The sequence below is a fragment of the Beta vulgaris genome, chromosome 5 (genome assembly GCF_026745355.1).
Source record: "Beta vulgaris subsp. vulgaris cultivar EL10 chromosome 5, EL10.2, whole genome shotgun sequence".
Lineage (NCBI taxonomy): Eukaryota > Viridiplantae > Streptophyta > Magnoliopsida > Caryophyllales > Amaranthaceae > Beta > Beta vulgaris.
Window position 1 is genome coordinate 6,440,262 of NC_079206.1, and position 20,732 is coordinate 6,460,993.

Genomic DNA, 20,732 nt, shown 5'->3' on the forward strand with positions numbered 1-20,732 from the left:
TTTTTTTACTTTTCACGCTTTCTTATTTCTTGAATGGGCAATTAAAATGTTACCGTAATGTTATAGTGTTGGACCCAAACTGCAACAATCGGCCTTATATCAACCAAAGAAATAGAGTGGACTCACCCAATGTAAAACATGTTTCATCGAGTCATGAAAGTTTGGTGGATGAGTTTTTGAGAGGAACTATAATTAAATGGAGGGTATTGTGAGAAATATAGAAACGAGAGAGGGAAATAGATTAATTTTATTGAGAAGAGATCTAATATACAAATTTAGTTCTTATAATGGTAGTATTTATAGGCGTATAAATTACTGTATATAAATCATATAGTCAACCAGGGTTTGTTACAGGTTGTAGGACGGAAGAAGTATTTCATCAAATATTTATTACAATGTCTGATTGTAAATACTTGTCGGTGAACTTCACAATGCCTATTATAATAACTAGGGGAGCTAATGAGCTAGGATGGCTCACAAACTATTTGGATTCAACTCGCTCAAAGCTTGTCTCGAAAGGACTCGATTCAAATTCGAGATCGACTCGAGACCTTAACGAGCCGAGGCTGAGCCTAATGGAGTTCGGCTCGAAAACTCGCAAACACGTTCGATAAAATTTAGATTACTATTTTATATTTAAATTTGGAAGTCAACTTGACCTCTACTCCACTAGGCACTATAGTGCCACATTGGTTAAGAAAACAAGCACCAACCTTATTTTCTTTATAAATAGCTACTACTCCTTACCTCAACTTAGAGTTTGATTTTGTACCTCCTTGATTAGAAAACAAAAAATTATACTCTATTTTCCTCACAAAAACAATGAAGTATATCTTTAAATATTTGATTATTAAATAATTAAAATAATTGATAATTGATTATTTAAATGCATTTAGAGTCTTATTGCAAGTTGGATTTTTTTTTTGTAAAACATGAAGTCCCACATCGAAATTTTAGTGAAGTTAATAGGGAAACCAAGTTATAAAAGTAAATGTAGGATGAGTTTTTTCTTTAACATAACATCATCCCCTTTAAAAAATCATTATTCCTACTCATGAGTGGGAATATCTTAAAGTGGGTGATGTTATTAATGATCATGGGTTTGGGATAGGGAGAAAATTGCCTCTCATATAGCTTCAATTATTTCTTCTTTCCTTCCAGCCTGATACTCTTGTGTGGGATATGACGGCTGATGGGGAGTATTCTGTCAAGTTAGGGTCGATGTTGGCTCAGGGTCTTCATAATCCGAATTTCGAAAATGTTGAGTCTGCTTGGCTTTGAAAGCTGCATGTTCCTCCCAAAATTATTTTTTTTATGTAAAAAGCTTGTCATGATGGGTTTCCCACGAAAGATAGATTTAAAAAATGTAAAGTTTTTTCCATCATCAACGCATTTTATACTGCAATGCCCCTGAATATCTTTCTCACCTTTGTTTTGAATGTCCCTTCACTTTAGATGTGTTCGAATGTCTTCATGACAATGGTGATTGACCAAAAATTCCTCAGTAGTTCACATTTTCAAGTCAATTCTTCTTTCGGTTTTGGTTTGTTTATTGCCATTTTGAGCTTTCTTTGGAAGTAATTAACAAGTTTTCTTTTGTGTGGTGGTTCTTCGGGTCTGGTCATATTTTCTCCCGAAATGTTCCAATGAAGGCTAGCGTGACTTGTCAAGTTGCGCGGGTGCTTGGGAATGCAAATGGTGCCAAACACCCGTTACGTCAGCTTTCGTAGGAACGTTTCGGGAGAAAATGTGACTAGCCACGTAGAAGTCCAAAAAATGTCCCAAAAACAACCAAATGAACGTAAAAACAACCCCATCTGTTCATTTCTCGTGAAACATAAAATTGCCTTGGAATGAACATAAAGGCATCCATATATTCGTTCCAATCTACATGACTCCTTTTCAATGACCTCCCGTGGCGTTCAGAGCTCGGACCCCGAGAAAGTCCGAAAGCGTGTATTATATACTCCCTCCGTCTTTTATTAGTTTACCCCTTTCTTTGGGGCACATTTGCCGAGATACTAAGTTGAATCTTAATATCTCTAATTTACGATAAGCAAAAATTACAAAAAGTTGATATTTGGATAATACGCATTGAGACGAATCCAACAAGATCTCACATGACTATATTTTTCCTTAAATACAAATTACAAAAGATAGTCAAAGTCATGTATGTGAATAGTATCAAAAGTCAAAAGGGGTAAACTAATAAAAGACGGAGGGAGTAACTTCCAATTTTGACTGTTTTTCTGACATTATTGGACTTCTCCGGGCCGGGTCATATTTTCTCTTAAAACATTCCTAGGAGTGCCTACATGACTTGTGACGTTGCGCGGTTACTTGGCTCCATTTGCATTGCCTAGAAAAGCCTTTGGACACCTCATTTATTCACTCCTCGTCAAACCCAAAATTGCCTCGAAATGAACGTAAAGGCATCCGCATAGTCATTCCAAGCCATATGACTCCTTTCCAATGCCCTGCCATGTTGGTATGAGCCATCCTGTGGCCTCTGTAGCTCGAATGTCGGGAAAGCCCGACGTGTATTATATCCTTTAATTTTGGCTATTTTTGGGACATTTTTGGACTTCTACGTGGCTGGTCACATTTTCTCCCGAAACATTCATAGAAAAGCCGACGTAACGGGTACTTGGCACCATTTGCATTGCCTTGAAAAGTATCTTAACACCCCATTTGTTCATTTCTCGCGAAACCTAAAATTGACTCAAAATGACTCCATTCCAATGACCTCCCATGGCCCTAAGAGGCATCTCGTGACGTTCGGAGCTCGGGGTCCGAGAAAATTCGAAAGCGTGTATAATAACCTTCAATTTTAGTTGTTTTTGGGACATTTTTTAATTTCTCCAGGCCTGATCATTTTTTCTCTCAAAACATTCCTACGAGTGGTGACGTGACTTGTAACGTTGTGCGGGTCGTTGGCACAATTTGCATTGCCTCGAAAAGCCTCTAACACCCCTTTTGTTCATTTTTCGTGAAATTCAAATTGCCTCGAAATGAACGTAAAGGCATCCACATATTCGTTCCAAGCCACATGACTCCTTTCCAATGACCTCCCGTGGGCCTAGGAGGCATTCCGTAGTGTCCGGAGGTCGGGCCCGAGAAAGTCCAAAGCGTGTATTATACGTTCAATTATGGCTATTTTCAGATTTTTTGGACTTTTGTAGGTTGGGCCATATTTTCTCCCGAAACGTTCCTATGAAGGCCGACTTGACTTGTAACGTTACGCGAGTGCTTGGCACCATTTGTGTTGCTTCGAAAGCCTCAACACCCATTTGTTCATTTCTTGTGAAATTGAAAATTGCGTTGAAATGAACGTAAATGCATCCATATATTCGTTCCAAGCTACATGACTCCTTTTCAATAACCTCCCCTGGCTCTAGGAGGCATTTTGTGGCGTTCGGAGCTCGGTCCCCGAGAGAGTCCGAAAACGTGTATTATAACCTTCAATTTTGGCTGTTTTTCTGACATTTTTGGACTTTTCCGGGCCTGGTCATATTTTCTCCTGAAACATTCATAGGAGTACTGAGGTGACTTAAAACGTTGCGCGGGTCCTTGACACAATTTTTATTGCCTCGAAATGAACGTAAAGGCATCCACATATTCGTTCCAAGCCACATGATTACTTTCCAATGATCTGCCATTTCGATAGGAGCCATCTCGTGGCGTCCGTAGCTCGGGTCCCGGGAAAGCCCGAAAGTGTGTATTATATCCTTGAATTTTGGCTATTTTTGGGACATTTTTGGACTTCTACGTGGCTGGTCACATTTTCTCCCGAAACGTTCCTAAGAAAGCTGACGTGACTTGTAATTTTGCGCGGGTGCTTGACACCATTTTCATTGCCTCGAAAAGCCTCCCGTTTGTTCATTTCTCGTTAAACCCAAAATTGTCTCGAAATGAACGTAAAGGCATCACGTATTCGTTCCAAGCACATGACTCCTTTCCGATGACCTACCATGTCCCAAGAAGGCATCCCGTGGCATTCAGAGCTCGGACCCCGAGAAAGTCCGAAAGCGTGTATTATATAACCTTCAAGTTTGTCTGTTTTTGGGACATTTTTGGACTTTTTCGGGTTTGATAATATTTTCTCCTGAAATGTTCCTAGGAAGGCCGACATGACTTGTAACGTTGCGCGGGTGCCTGACACTATTTGTGCTGCCTTGCCTCTAAACACCCAATTTATTTATTTCTCGTGAAACCTAAAATTGCGTCAAAATGAACATAAATGCATCCATATATTCGTTCCAATCTACATGACTCCTTTTCAATGACCTCCTGTGGCCCTAGAAGGCATCCCGTGGCGTTCAAAACTCGGTCCCCGAGAAAGTCCGAAAACGTGTTTTATAACCTTCAACTTTGGCTTTTTTTCAAACATTTTTGGACTTCTCCGGACCTGGTCATATTTTCTCCCGAAAGATTCCTAGGATAGCCGACGTGATTTGTAACGTTGCGCGGGTGCTTAGTACCATTTGCATTGCCTCAAAAAGCCTATGAACAGCTCATTTATTGACTTCTCGTCAAACCCAAAATTGCCTCGAAATGAACGTAAAAGCATCCACATATTCTTTCCAAGCCATATGACTCTTTTGTAATGACCTTCCATGTCGCTAGGATCCATTCCGTGGCGTCCGTATCTCGGGTTTAGGGAAAGTCCAAAGCGTGTAGTTATAACTTTCAATTTTACCTGTTTTTGGAACATTTTTGGACTTCTACGTGGCTTGTCTCATTTTCTCCCAAAACGTTCCTAGGAAAGCCTACGCGATTTGTAACGTTGCGCGGATGCTTGGCACCATTTGCATTGGCTCGAAAAGCCTCTTAACACCCCATTTGTTCATTTCTCGTGAAACCCAAATTTGCCTCGAAATGAACGTGAAAGCATCCACATATTCGTTCCAAGCCACATGACTCCTTTCTAATGACCTCCCATGGCTCTAGGAGGCATCCCGTGGCGTTCGGAGCTCGGACCCCGGGAAAATCTGATAGCGTGTATTATAACCTTCAATTTTGTGTCTTTCTAGGGCATTTTTTGACTTCTTCGAGCCTTGTCATATTTTCTCCCAAAACATTCAATAATGTGTTAATAATTGATTATATTGATATTTTCCCAACATAATTAATATTTTCTATAGCGGACTGTGAGGTAGGAGAGGTCTCATTTGTCTCTTCTTCTACTCTCGAGAGCATTCATCCCACGAGCATTCGAGCGGGTACTAATCTCAGTTGGTCCCCCTCGTAATTTTTGTAAGCTAAACTTTGATGGTTCTAAATTAAGTAATGGCAATACCTCTTTAGGTTTTGTGATTAGAGATAGTGATGAACTTATTTTAGCTGGTGCCAAGTCCCCAGGCTCTAATATCTCTATTATTAGATAGTGATGGTGAAGTTATTTTAGCTGGTGCCAAGTCCTTAGCCTCTAATATCTTTATTATTCAAGCTGAGGCTTGGACTCTTAGTAAAGGCATCAAGGGAGCCTCTTTCCTTAACATCACTCATCTTAATATAGAAGGCAATATTTTAGGGGTCATTAATTCCATGAACAATTCTTGGCGTATTCCTTGGGAGATTTAGCCATTATTAAAGATGTAGGTGTGGATGCTCGTCGGTTTCAGGTTTGCTAGTTTCGTCACTGCTTTCGTGAAGCTAACAATGCTACTGATGATTTTATGGCTAGGAAGCGCATGATTACCTTTTTCTATTATATTAGTCTCCTCCTTACTGTATGGATTTCTCCCTCATCATCCACAAAGATGTTTTATGCTAGCCTCTAGATTAGGGTACTAGTATATGTTTGTTCTACTTATCAAAAAAAAAAATTAAGTTCCACATCGAAATTTTAGAAATGCTAAGAGGGAAATAAAGCTATAAAAGCATATGGGATGAGTGCGTTTATCTTAAACAAAACATGGAGTCCCATATTAAAATCTTAGCAATGCTAAGAGGGAAACCAAGTTATAAAAGCATAGGTATTATGAGTTTGTTTTTCTTTAACAAACTATGAAGTCATATATTGAAATCTTAGCAATGCTAACAGGGAAACCAAGTTATAAAAGAATAAGATGGGTGAATAAACAGGCTCACCTACTTTCTTGGGAATACTTGCCCTATATAGTTGCGCCTACCGCCCAATTGTAGCTTTAGTATTGACTTGGGCCTACACGGTTGGACCTAAGCCTAACCTTTTCAAATTAAGTTTCGAATCGAGCCTTGAGCAGAGCTTGGACTTTGTCTTCTCGACCTTGAGCCGAGCCCAAACATTTGAGGCTTCTCAAGCTTCTAGCTCGAGCCGAGCTTGACTTCTAGTATTTCGAGCCGAGCTGAGCATGTTCGGTTTCGGTTCGACTCGTTAATACCTCTATCATAACATATAGTATTTTGTTACTTTAGTGAGTTCTTTTATTTTACTCCATCTGCCTTTCATTCATTGCTCCATTTTCATGTTGGTGTCAAAATTCACAAATCTTGACCGTAAAATGTAATTGATAACTAAAAAAATTACCGATTAAGTCATATTAGATTCCTTATATAGTCTGTATTTTGGAACATTGACTTTTTATAATGAGATTTTTATGTATTGAAAACGACAACAAGAAACCATTTAGACATTTGCTTTACCACAAGTTCAATGTCATCAAATTCCAAATGTGGACGATTTTAGCTACCCAAACAATGACATTATGTCACGAAAGAAATCATAGCATTAAGCTAGATAATATCATTATGTTTTTGTCTTACCAAAGTTAATACTACCATAATTCAAAATTAAAGTTACATGCGATTAATTTAGGAATGGTAGGAAGAGGTTTTAGCGTTTTTAGGTCAACGCCAGATTCAAGGTTGCATGCACGCTAACGAACTCTCGGTTCGTATGAATTAAAATCCGGCGTATAAAACTAGATAGACTACCTGTCATGTCAATTAATCATATTCTTTAAGATATCAAATAGTCTATCTTTTAGGTAGGCTAGAGCCATAGTTTATTCTCCAAAACATAGGGCCCAAAGAGTTAACCTATGTACAAATATTGTTGACTGCAAATCTCAAATTTGCAAATTGCAATTTAAAATCAAGCTCTTCTTAGTTCTTAGTTTTAGGACATACCTATATGTAATTTTAACTTTGTGAAAAGTATGAGAAATTGGGGAAGAACAAATCTTCAATTGACATAGGAAATTTATAAAGGATTTTAGGGGGAAATCTTTGGGAAAAGAGAGATTAATGAGGTTTTAACTTTGTCATTTTCGTTCTTGGGAATTGAAGATGAAGAATGTAAACCTCCGATTTGACCGTTCTTCATTTACTCCTCCCAAAGTCCCAACTCAAGCCGCTTCTATTTGCCTGCCCTAGCCCAGGGTCGGCCCTGGCCACCACAAGTGAATGCCATAAAATATTGTCGAAATAAGATTCGAACTATATACCATGTCCTAAGATACGAATGATACTTCATTAAACTACCACCTCTGAATCACTATACATCCCTCACTATAACATCTGATATGATTTGGTAACAATCCTCTAAAATATTAAAAGTTCGTAAGGCAATGTGTTGCTTGCACATCCTGAGTGATCAAAATGGATTCGTGCCAATATCTTTTTCAGTTGGTACAATGAAAGATACTAAATGCTGCAAGAGTGCATTAGATAGAGACATAGAGTCATACTTCCTGTCAATGATTGTTATTGATCTATTTTGCCTCTTTAACATTGTATGATAACAAATACCGATAACTGTTATTCTATTGCTCTGCTATGAGCTCGATCTACATCTTGATGTATGAATTAATGATGAGTGAAAACAGTTGTTGCCTGTATTTGGCAACAATGTACTACAAATTACAAGTTACAAACCAAAGCCAACAAAACCTGAAGAATCAAAACTGGCCAATATTGCGCTTCAGCGCAACGCCAACACAGGAGAGAAAGGAATCACAACACATTCAAGCAAAACCTATTGATTAGCTATATGATAATACTAACTTGACCAAAATTTGTAGTAGAAATAAGAATGACGAATTATTACTATAGACACTCAGATAGCAAAGACTAGCATCAGAACCTTAGCTTTCCACTTCATTAGGTAAGGTGAAAGGCAAATCATCGATCCAATCACCATAAATGCGATTAATCTTCTTGGTCCCTTTCCATTTCAAGAAGCACTTCTTGCCCTGACCTTCTTGGCTTGAAGAGACACCAGCATCAATCTTCACAGCATTTGGATCGTTAGCAGGAGCATGAACAGGTTTAAGAGGGGCGAAGCTCACAACTGCTGCTTCAGCCTCAGCAGGACGACCACCAGGCAACAACAGCTCTGATACAATAACAAAACCTCATAAGGATTCAGAGAACATAGTGGTTCTAGTACATAAAGCTGAGACTGCACAAGATTATGAACTCCAATATAGTAGTTTTTTCTTCTCATAAAATCCATAATTGTATGGAAGCAATAACATTCACAAAATAGAAACAAAAATTACAAAATCTTTAGAAAACAAACAGGGATTCAGATATATTATTTTATCACCAAAGATAGAATATGCTACTCCAAACAGGACGAAAACAAATTTATCATCGACAAAAGAAGCAATAAACTACATCCTTTCGATGTTAAGCACTAAGCAGTCGTACTCCTCTACCTATATACAATGGACAGCTAGCGATATTGTGTCTGAATACTGTCACCAAACTAGATCCAAAACCAAGTTTCCAGCAAGTATCGTCAACAGAGCAAGGCCATGACTGGAATATTTACCTATCTCACCCACAGGGCATCAAAGCGATCACAAGTTTCAACCCTAAGCATCTGTCTTCAAGACTACTGTTGCCCTTCATTAAAACAAAGTTAAGGTGCCAAAGATTTGTTGCTTTCAAGCACTGGCGAAGTTATGCTGGGGAGGAAGGTAGCCTTCCCCTAACAGTCCAACACCCTCAAACTTTTTTAGGGTTTGGTATACTTTATACAATGCAATCTTTGAGTTCACTAATTATTGGCCCCCTTCATATAAATTGTCTCGCTTCACCTCAGGATTCAACCATCCAGGAGAAGTTGAGACTGTTACATCTGATCCAACCACCTTAATCCTGTAGTAGAAGCTACAAAGTCTTCTAAGCTTTACAAGTTGAAGAGAAGGAAAACGTTCTAAACTTCACACTGATGTACTATTCAAATAGTTCATAGCTTTGTTTGTGCCTTTATAAATGCAGGTGTTTACTCTAGCTTCCGTGTCTCTTTAATTTATTAAAATGAAAGAATTCTTCTACTGATTATTGGAACATCCTTTACAACTTCTCCACGATCTTGGCATTTCAAGGGGAGTAATGTTACTATTGAATTTGGGCGAACAGAAATATGCACATTGCAGATCTCCATTATGACAGGAACCTAATCATAAGAACGAAAAAGGCCAGAGAAAAACAGCTGCTGGAGATAAACTATTTTTCTACAATCATGAGACAGTGAATCAGCGATTCACATATATTAAATAAGTGAACCATGTATTTAGCGTATTGAAGCATGTTTTGAAGATATCTTATCTTCATAATGACAGGAACCTAATCTCAAGAACAAAAGGGGCCAGAGGAAAACAGCCGTAGGAGATAAACTATTTTTCTACAATCATGAGATAGTGAATCAGCAATTCACATATACTAAATTAAACCGCGTATTTGGCGTATTGAAGCCTGTTTCGAAGTTATCTACCTTAAAAACACTACCCATTTAACAGAGCTCTATCCTATTTGACAAAGGTATACCTAGGCACTAACAATGCAACTTAATTGCACAAGATAAAACCCAAATGAGGCAATTGGTGGGAGATTATGCCCTACGGGTTGTAAGTCCACCTTCCAGAGCAATGCCCTGGGGCCTGGGTTCAGGCCTAACGGTTGTATAGAGTGGGTGGGGTTATGAGAATGCTGAAGCTTATCCCCAAACAAAAAGAAACACAAATCATAAGTAGTCATATATACCCATAAACTAAATCTACATCATCTATGATTTAGCAACCAAACACCGTAGAAATGAGTTCCAAAAGTAGATTAAAGTCAATGTTCAACATAACTTGAATAATGTAAATTTACAAAACAGAAACGAATTTGAACACAATAAGACGAGTTTGTCATGATCTTATGATAGACTAAATATTTTCTCCATTCCTTGTCAATAACTAGAGTTCCTTTTTACGGAAGTTTACTTTTAATCTCTACATGCCCATTTTTAGCAACTTTTCCCTCACATATTTACTATGTGGTATTGGAGACCACTTGTCTCCCACATGTCTCTACTTAAACCACTGTCATGCCCAAGGAGTAAGTGATTACTCAACGAAATCTGCAGGTTAATCGGAAAGAAAAAGGAAAAGGAATCCACTACCCATATTAACAACTCTAACCTGTAGTTTCACAAGTAATTTACCAGTAAAACACATCTGAGTCATCTATGATTTAACAAACAACTATCAAGTAAGCAATCTTAAATATAGATTCATGGAGTAGAAAGACAAATGAGCCAATATAAGTAGCATAAATCTACAAAATAAACACGATTTTTTCACCAATAAAGCTGAATCTGTAATGATGTTATACCTGCTTGTCCATGCGCAAAATGGCAATTGTCACCAAAAGGGCAATGACCAGTTATCTCAAACTTAGTACAAAGCTTTGTTTTCCAATAAACCGGCCTTGAGTTCCCCCTGGATGCATCCACAGCGGCGATTCCATTAGCATTTCCTGGCATCCGATTAACCTCAAATTGATCATTTACCCTTGCTTGCACCATAGGTGGCCCTGTTGTACCAATGCTAATAGCAGAACTCTCCCTAGAACTATCTCTAAATCGCACCACCGAACTCTCCCTAAATTTGGCAGGCTCTTTGTGAAGAAAATTACACCTATCACCATATGGACATTCTTCTCCATTGTAAAATTTCTTACAAAGTTTCATCTTATGAATAATCCTATCATCATCCTCCCAATTCTCACCACCACTATTCCCTCTATCTTCAGTTCGACCACCCACAAGTTCTTGCCAATTAGGAGGGGGCTTCCTCAAATCCTCCTCCCCATGAGCAAAGTTACAGTTTTCGCCGTTTCGACATTGACCCATCCTAAATTTTGCACACAACCTGGTTTTGTAAAAGATTTTCCCAGTTGGTTGATTAACAGGAGGATTAGAAGTAGTTCTATGATTATGATTCATAGATCGATCATCACCCGAATTTTTTGGCCTTTTCAATGGAGGATTATCATGATCATATTCGGAATTTACCTCAGGTTGTTCATTAGAGAAATGAGACCAATACCCCATTGAATCTAATCCATTAGGGAATGGCACAAAAGGTGGGAAAGGATCAGAGAAACTCATATTAAATAATCTCTTGAAACCAAATATAATTGAGATGCAAAACCAATTAATCTTGAAACCCAAATCAAATCAAATCAAATAAATTGACGCTAAAGATCGAAACTTCAGACAACCCCACTTAACAAAATCAATCAAATTACTCAAAGATTGAATCTCTTGAAATACCCACTGATTAAAGTCTATCTAATTCCTCAAAGATTGAAACTTTTGAGATACCCACTAATTATAATCTATCTAATTCCTCAAAGATTGAAACTTTGGAGATACCCACTAATTAAAATCTATTTAATTCCTCAAAGCTTGAAACTTTGAGATACCCAAAAATAAATCAATCTAATTCCTAGACACAGAACAAGAATTAGAGAAACCACAAAACTTTGAATTATAAAGAGGATTATAAGAGCAAAACAAAGAATTGTACAATTGTATAGTATAAAATATATATATATATAACTATAATATATATGAGAGAAGGATAAAATATTTATAACCCAAGAAATCTCGAGAGAACATGAAAAGTAGTGGGTGGAAAATGTTAAAGGAAAACACAATTACAAACCCTAGCCGCCTAACAACCCAAAATTTTGAAGGGGAAAGAAAATCGTCGCAAAGTGTAAAGTAAAACAGAAAACCATCGAACCCTAAAAGCGCTAAAACCCTAACGGCTCCTACTCTTACTTTATGCATAAACCCCCATTTTCTTGATTAAAATTGTTTTGTCATAAACCAAAAAAAAAAAAAAAGAAAAGAGTACTTCATACAACATCCTGTATTTTATTTTATTAGTTATCCTATTTTAGTTCGTACTAGTATTTAAGTGATGGCCAAAGGCCCACTTTGAGCCAGACTGATCTGAAATTCCTTGCATTTGTAGCCCAATTTCTTTATTAGGCCTTTTTACATTGATGCAATTATGGGCTTTCTCCTAGCCTTTTTATATACTAGTATAAATTAATAGTGCAAGGGGGAAAAAACTCAAACAGCTAGTTTTTTTGCACCACGGTTTGTTCATTGCTATGGTTTTTTTTTTTTTTTTTTTTTTTGAAAATTTGGAAAGAAATGACTCTAATTATTTTTCATATTTTTTATAAGTCTCAATCTACCTATACAAATATATTAGAAGGTATACATGACAACGTCTATGCGTCATGTGACACCCTCCTTCTACCACTAGGATTTTGCCACGTGTCTATCAACCAACAATAAGTGAGATGATCATTATTTTAAAATATATATATATATATATATATATATATATATTATATATATATATATATATATATATATATATATATATATATATATATATATATATATATGTTGAACCATGGGCTCGAACCCCTTACCTCAAGTAAGAATTTTCAAACACTCGTCAACTGATCTAAAATCTTTTAGTGATTCATGTTTCTACAAAATTATAGATATCTGTTGTAATTAGCAATATGACAGTCAATGCCTACTTCTAGCCATAAAGTTTATTTTTCCTATTTGATTTCTTTTTTACCGCCATCCCCTCGCTCCATCTCATAATGATGTCTTAAATCGAACCGATGACCTAATAATAAGAATCAAGATACATTTCCTACTACATCAAGTGATATATGGTGAATCATTTTAAAATTAAATTATTAATAGATGAAAAATATAAGTACCCGGAAAATTGCCCGGATCTAAAAACTAGCTATTGAATTTTTCCTATAATATCGGTGTTTAATATTTTGTGACTTATATAGGTCCTAGCGGGTTACTTACCTGCAGTATCAGGTTTTATGTCAGTATCCGGGGCATACCCCGGACCTAAAAACTAATTATAGATTTTTTTCCTATAATACCCATGTTTAATATTTTGTGACTTATATAGGTCCTAGTGAGTTACTTACCTGCTATAGCTAGGAATGGCAATGGATCCTGGACCCGACCAGACCCGCTAGGATCCGACCCATTTATAAGGGTCTGGGTCCAAAAATTTTAGATCCAATGGGTCCGGGTCTGCTCCGGGTCCACATATGCTAGACCCAAACCCGCCCCATGGACCCATTTACATATTAGAATTTTTTTTTTACCTAAACTCTAAAATTTTGTGAGTTATGATTTTGTGAACTTGTTAGTGTTGTAACTCCACTAAGACATGTCACTTTGTAAGTTGTAACATTTTAATATTTTACGAGTTAATTCTTAAAAAAAATTTTAGAGAATGCTTTAACCATGGATACAAGAACCTATATATATTAGGGGGAAATTTTTTGATTACATATATTCAAAAATGTGATGAAAACTTAAAATTAAGAAGGACCCATTTGGGACCCAGTAAGGACCCGCTAGACCCAGCGGATCTGGGTCTGAAAAATCTAGACCCAATGGATGTGGGGCGGGTCTGGGTCTGTAAAAAAATAAACGGGTCTGGGTCTGGGTCCAGGTGGACCCGCCCATACTCGCCCCATTGCCATCCCTAGCTATAGCAGGTTTGATATGTCACATGTTCTCAGTTTGTGAATTTTCTCATCTCATTTTTGTTTAATGTTTTCACCTCTACCTTCATCCCTTTCAATTATTTGACTTCTGCGATTTCTCCTGAATTTCGTCACCATGATTGTTCAACATCCGGGAGGTTATTCCAATTCAAGACATTAATATAAAAAGCTGCTACTAATGTTGTGCCGCTCAACAACAAAAATTATTCCTTTGAACCATACATGAGCATATTCGTACTTGTAGTAACAATAAAGTAAATAGAAAGCTGCTACTGATCTTGTGCTGCTAGTGGTTGTTGTATAGTGGAGGTAGCTGAAGTGCTTGCTGCAGGCACGAAAGTTCTATGCTTCTTTGTCCTCCCACATTTTATATTTGGATTAGTTGGTGGTGGCTTTGTTGGGTTTTTTCATGTCCTCTTGCGGCCTAATCCACCACGATTTGTATACTTATTTTGCTTCTTGATTCTTATCACCAATTGGCTCTCCTCTCCTTCACTAGGTTCTTTGATTCTTTTTTTAAGCTAAGTACTACCTGGCATATTTCTATAAGGCGGAGGTGATTAGGCCATTGATGTTGTCCTGTCATAGAGTGAAAAGAAGGACCATAAGGTCTTGGAGTAAGTTGAGACATGATAAGCCTCATGCACAAAATCTTCTATACTAAGCCTCTGACTCTCCAGGCATCCTAAAGCATGGTAGCAAGGGATGCCCTACAGATCCCACTTGTAACAACCACACGTCTTCCATATTAAATTCACTACATATGTATCTCTAGTTGACAAATAATCCACCTCAAATTCAAGAACACCAGCTTAAGCAACATCACAATATGACACTTACTCACTGGCCTTATCTAGAGGTGGACATTGGTCGGGCCAGCACGCAGGCTGGGCTGGCCCGACACGAGCTTGCTCAAGGGACGTTCTGTCCCGGTACATTGTCCACTACGTGGGTCGTGGGCCTACCACGGTCAAGAAATTTTATTTCCGGCCGATCCCAGCACGAGCCCACCTATATGGTCCGTGACCGGCCCATGGGTCGAATGCTCATTTTCTTATTTTTTGTCTAAAATTGTAAAAAAAAAAACATAAAATACGAGTTAGGCCCGCGCGAGGCACGAGCTCGCCCTGCAGTCCACTGGACAAAATCTGCAAATTTTAGGTCTGGTCCGGCATGACCCCCATTCATGGGCTCGGGCCAAGCCCGTGAACAGGCCCGACCCGACTCATGCCGAGGTCTGGCCTTATTAATCATTCTCACAACATAAGGCATAATTTACACCTTCAAACTTCTTTTAGGCATTTCTCTTCGCATTACATCTCTTCATGACATACCTTATTATATATCCATTCCATCATGGATATGATATGTTTTGTTAGTGCCTGCTTCCCTGAGTACACCATTCAAACTTTCACATGCATTATTAAGCAACATACCAGACTTATACTTAGTTGTAAAAGCATGTCTACTCCAATGACAAGCTAGAATATCAGCAAGATATTTGTATGCTTGAGGTGACAACATCTTCATAGACTCCATTTGAGAATCATAATGCCACTGACGTAAAATTTGACAGATGCATTAACAATCATTACATTAACAATCAGTATATCAATATTCATACATTATCAATCAGTACATCAATATTCATAAATTAACAATCAGTACATCAAAAATCATACACGTACCTTAGTTGAGGCTATAGATGCTTTCCAAAATGACTGTCTATATAAATCTCCAGTGAAGGATCTTTTGAAGTTGGCCCATATCTACAACAGAAGCTCACCTCTGCATTTGGGCCAAGTGCACTAAAAGCATTTAAATTTACCCTGGAACAAAAAACTAATTGAGTTAATTAAGTATAGAAATCAGGCAAATTAAACAGCATTAAACATTTCTTAGGAAGTTTAATTTACCTTTTGTCTGTCAAACATTTAAGTGATGTTTGAGGGATTCCCTTCCCTAACCCAAATCACAGAATCTGCTACACTTTGAATATCCTTCACAAGAAGATCCAAGAACCATGCCCAAGTTTCACCATTTTCCACTTTAACAATGTCCTAAGCAACTGGAAAAATAATGTTATTTCCATCCTCAGCCACCACAGTGAGGCTGAGGCATATTCCAGGATGTGGCCCTCTCAAATCGCAACCGTCGACCCCAATTATGGGTCTACAACCTGCCAAGAAGCCTTCCTTACAAGGTTGCATACATATGTACAATCTTTGGAAACAAGGAGATTGGGTTTCAGTGTCTACTAGCTTCACCACAGCTGTTGAACCAGTATTATACTTTCTTATTGCCTCAAAATATCCCCACACCCTCCCATGTTGCTCACTTGCATCGCCATGGATCATCCTCGTTGCAATCTTCCTAACATAATAACACTTATAATATCATATTTCAACACCAGTTACCCTCATTACTCTTTGCAAAAAGTCAACTAGCTTCTAAGATGGTGTATTTCTCCATTCATCCAAAAACCTCTCAACCAAATCTTCTTAAGTAACCTTGTTGTTTCGGTGTTACCTGTCACAGTTGTGTTCTAACCTTAGACTTTTGAGTTGGAATATAGAATCACCCTTAACCTTTATGCAATGAACCTTGAACCTATTTTTTTTTCTTTTCCTTACAGGTGCATTTAACCCTTCTATTTTTCTTCCACTCACAACCACACCTATGCATACAATTAACACTCACTCTCTTGGTACCATTGTGCAAAAAGTAGTAGTTGTATTGATTGTCAATGGCGTGGTACCTCAATGCCTTCCTAAATATTGCACTAGATGGAAATTTCAGACCTAAAGACAACTTGATCTTACCTTTGAAGTCTATTGTAGGGTTAAACACTAGATACAATTTGCTCATCATAAGAACCAGACAGGTTGTGTACTTCATCATCAGATTCATTCAATTCGACCTCATCATTGGCCAACTCAATGTTTATTTCTTCCTCTTTAACATGCTCAGATATCCTTTGTTGGCCACTATTTCCGCCCAAGTTCCTAGTTACACTTTTATTTATGTCCTCGTCAACATCCTCAACAAATATATTATCATCACTATCATCCTCATAATCCCCTTCACTTAAGACTACATCACTATCATCCTCATAATCCCCTTCACTTAAGACTACATCACTATCATCCTCATCACATCAACTGACCCAATATCACCAATTGTTGGCTCACCCTTTATTGATCCTCTCTCACCCTCTGATAATCTATCCTCACCTTCTAGAATTGGATTCTTGTTATTAGAGTATATATGTAAATATTCTTGACTATGTAAATATTCATATCTTTAGTATGTGAATATTAGAGTATTATGATAGATTAGGCAAGTTAGTCTTGTATATATACTCTAATACTTGTTATGGTCAAATTTTACAGGTTGAGGTTGATGTAGTGGGCGACGACATGACGTTGAACTGCGTCAAAGGAATAACTGATCACCAAATAAATGAATATGAAGGATGACTTGGTCATTATTGTTTTGGATGTTCGCATGTCCGTTGTGTATTATTCGAATAAGTAGTCAAGGAACGTAGCATTAGAATAGGAAGATCATGGGAGACTGTTGGTCTTAACCTCTGAGATCCTTGGGATCGCGTCAAAGGGTGAAGCTGTACAAGGCGCGCGGATTAGAGAGAAAGAAAACAAGTTAACAAGACTCTACTGCTACTACTCTATGAATATTCAAGCATACAAAACACTCTATTAAACACTGCTTATTATTTCATTTTTATTTACTTCCAAAAAATTGTACTTAGATTTTCTACTGAGGTTGTATTGACAATCGTTCACTCTAAACGTCACTTTCATATAGTGGATTGGTAGACTCATATCCACCAACGGTTTTTTACCCATCTTCATTGGGGTTTTTCTGCGTCACCGTCTCATTGTGTTATTCCCTATTGATCTCCCTTACATTCATTTCCCCTAATTAATTAAGTCATCTTAGTCTGGTTGTTGATATCCCAATATTAGCATGTGGCATTAAGGCAAAAACGTAAACAATGTGACCCCCACCGTGGGGAGCACATGAACACGAAACTTCTTCATTTTATATAGACATACACCCTATAAAGATATTCAGATTGATAAAGTCCAAAAAAATATATATACATATACAATTTTTTATTTAGACTTCTATCCATAGTCATGTATATGTCTATTATTTATTTATTTATTTATATACTTCATTATTATTAGTAAATTGTAAAAGGCATTACATTCCATGTGTCTCATATGAGATTCAAGCAACCTATCAGTAAAATAACTCGCCGAATTTATAATGTTTTGTATTTTTTTTTTTTATTTTGATTAAGATATTAGTCGTCTAAAAGATGTTAGAACTTAGAAATTTGTCAAGGGACCAACTCAACCAAAAGCTTAAGCTGATGGTTGAGGCCCCAGGAATAGATCTATACTCTATCACACCCCCTCACGCAAGAGCCCTTTGGGCTTGAAGTGTGGATGCAGCAAAGGTCTCCCTCATACCTGGCGCGAAATATTCCACTGAGAAATGAGGGGTGGATGAGATTTGAACCCGTGACCTTTTTGTCACGCTGGCTCTTGATACCATGTCAAGGGACCAACTCAACCAAAAACTTAAGTTGATGGTTGAAGCCCCAGGAATAGATCTATACTCTATCAAAATTTCACTGTGATCATTTGTAACTAGTACCTTTCGATGACATTAAGTTAACCACTAAACTATCTTACACAAGTTTATACAAGCATTGCATGGGATAGCTCAAAGACTAATGTAACATGTTGGTTTGCGACTATGCAATAAGCACGAGTAACAAGGAGAATTTTTCACTTTCTATGTGGAGCATCAAGCATGGGCTATGGTACTAAAATCCTTTGCTTTTTGGGTGCAAAAACAGACTAAAATCTTTTAATAGAGAATGGACGGTGGAAAATCGAGATAAAAAGAACTAAAACTTTCACGTTAAGAAAATTACTTAATTTACCAAAAAGAAGAACAACAATTTAGAAAGCTCACATAAACAAAAATAGAAACGATGCAATCAATCACTCTAAAGTCTAAACCCCCTACAAATTACAATTGAAAGATCAAACCCACAAATTCAGTCCAAGTATAACTTCACAAAAAAAAAAAAATCCACAACGTACAACAACAACGATATGGCTACAATTTACGTTTACATGTACCCTTTACTCTTCTCTATTCTAGTGTCCTTTTTCTTCATAAATTCTCTTGCACCAGTTGAACCATCTATCTTATTTAGTTTCGAAAAATTCGACACGAGCTTGCTTAAATTCGACTCTAAAATCGGCGTTTATTGTGATGCAATGCTTGATGTAGAAGAGTTGTCTATTAAGATGACTAATGCCAAAAAATTCAGTGGTGGTATCGTAACGTACCAACAACCAATTAAGATAATGGAAGAGAAGAATCCCAAAAGAAAAGGCTCTTTTAGGACTCATTTTTCATTCTCTATGTCCCCTGAAAAAAATGAGTTTGGTATTATGTTTGTGATGAGTTTACTTAAGGGTCTCCCAAATGCTCTTACAAGGGACTTCATCGGTGTCAAAATTAACATACGACATGATGATACACAACTATTTGGAAACTCGGATGCGGCCAACCATGTAGGACTTTATGCTAGTACACCTCCATGGGCTAAGTTTGCCAACGCCGCGGATGCAAACTTAGTGCTGGATAGTGGCGAGAGACTGCAGCTGTGGCTTGATTATGAAGCGATCTCGAAACGAGTTGAAGTTAGGGTTGCACAATGGGGTAAGAAAAGGCCGGTTGCTCCATCGTTATGGCTATCAGTTAACTTGTCAAAGATGTTTAATACTCAAGATGTTTTCCTAACATTAGCCTCCATAACTGGAAACTCCACTCAAGTATGCAAGTTATACTCGTGGAGCTTCGAGTTAACAACTTAAGATTAGTTTAGTTGTTATTAAGGAGGGAATGATGTGCATGTGCTCTATTAGAGTTACTTATAAGGAAACTATACTCGTTTCCTTATTAGTTTATGACTCTAATATAACATACTTATTATCTCAGTCGACTCTCAATTCTCCTATAATAATGTAGTGGATGATTCTATGGTATATTCATCATTATGTTGCATGGTTTTACCTTATTCTTAAAGTAAGGGTTTTACATGTAATTTATTTTCAGTTTATTATTTTACTCTTCGATTTATATATGGGTTTGTTTAACTTTTAAGTAATGAGGGTTAACTATTGGATAAATATTAGTTCATAATTAACAAATTCTCTAGTGTTATCGAAGTTTTTTTATTTATATAATTACTTGTAATCTTCCATACAACAAAGAATCGCTCAGATTCACGTTAAGATAATGTAACAAGATACTAGTATGAAACTGAAGAAAGACTTATATACATATGAATATATGTTCCTTGTGCAGTTTGTAACAAGCCAAAAATCTTATTATTAAAACACGCGAGGATCGCAAAGTCATGGGCAAGAATTGTAACTAATACATGTCACTCAATCTCATACGCAAACGTGGCGCCACTTGATCTCTAACTTGACATTTTCCGCCACATACCATTTGCAATAGAGGGAACTTCCGACCTTTTATTTCATATGTCATGATCTTACCACCAAAGTTATGTCTCTTACATGTATCCAAATTTCAATTTTTTGTTAATTGCTTATATCTTATGAATAATATAAATAATATTATTATAAGAGAAAATGAATAGTACAATCTACTATTATTATTAATAAGCACGAGCAAGAAATGTAACCTGCTGGTAAAATTGTGATTGAAAATATACACAATTTTTTTTCAATTATACTTTAAATGAAATTGTAATCTCAAACTACGTACAAGCATCTAATATTGATCTCAAGCTATATACTTAAATTAAT

General features: G+C 37.1%; 2 protein-coding genes across 2 annotated transcripts; one reads left to right on the forward strand and one right to left on the reverse strand.

Annotated features, from left to right (window-relative positions):
• Positions 1–7,716: 7,716 nt before the first annotated feature.
• On the reverse strand, positions 7,717–12,105 carry LOC104892433 (zinc finger CCCH domain-containing protein 39). The gene is made up of 2 exons (XM_010678367.4): positions 10,594–12,105; positions 7,717–8,320 (listed from the first exon to the last, which is right to left on the reverse strand). Exons 1-2 carry the CDS (start codon positions 11,369–11,371, stop codon positions 8,070–8,072), a joined length of 1,029 nt encoding a protein of 342 aa, XP_010676669.2. The 5' UTR covers positions 11,372–12,105; the 3' UTR covers positions 7,717–8,069.
• A 6,893-nt stretch (positions 12,106–18,998) lies between these two features.
• Positions 18,999–19,769, forward strand: LOC104892436 (L-type lectin-domain containing receptor kinase S.1). Its single transcript, XM_010678371.2, has one exon. The coding sequence runs from the start codon at positions 18,999–19,001 to the stop codon at positions 19,767–19,769; it is 771 nt and encodes a 256-aa protein (XP_010676673.2).
• The last annotated feature ends 963 nt before the right edge of the window (positions 19,770–20,732 follow it).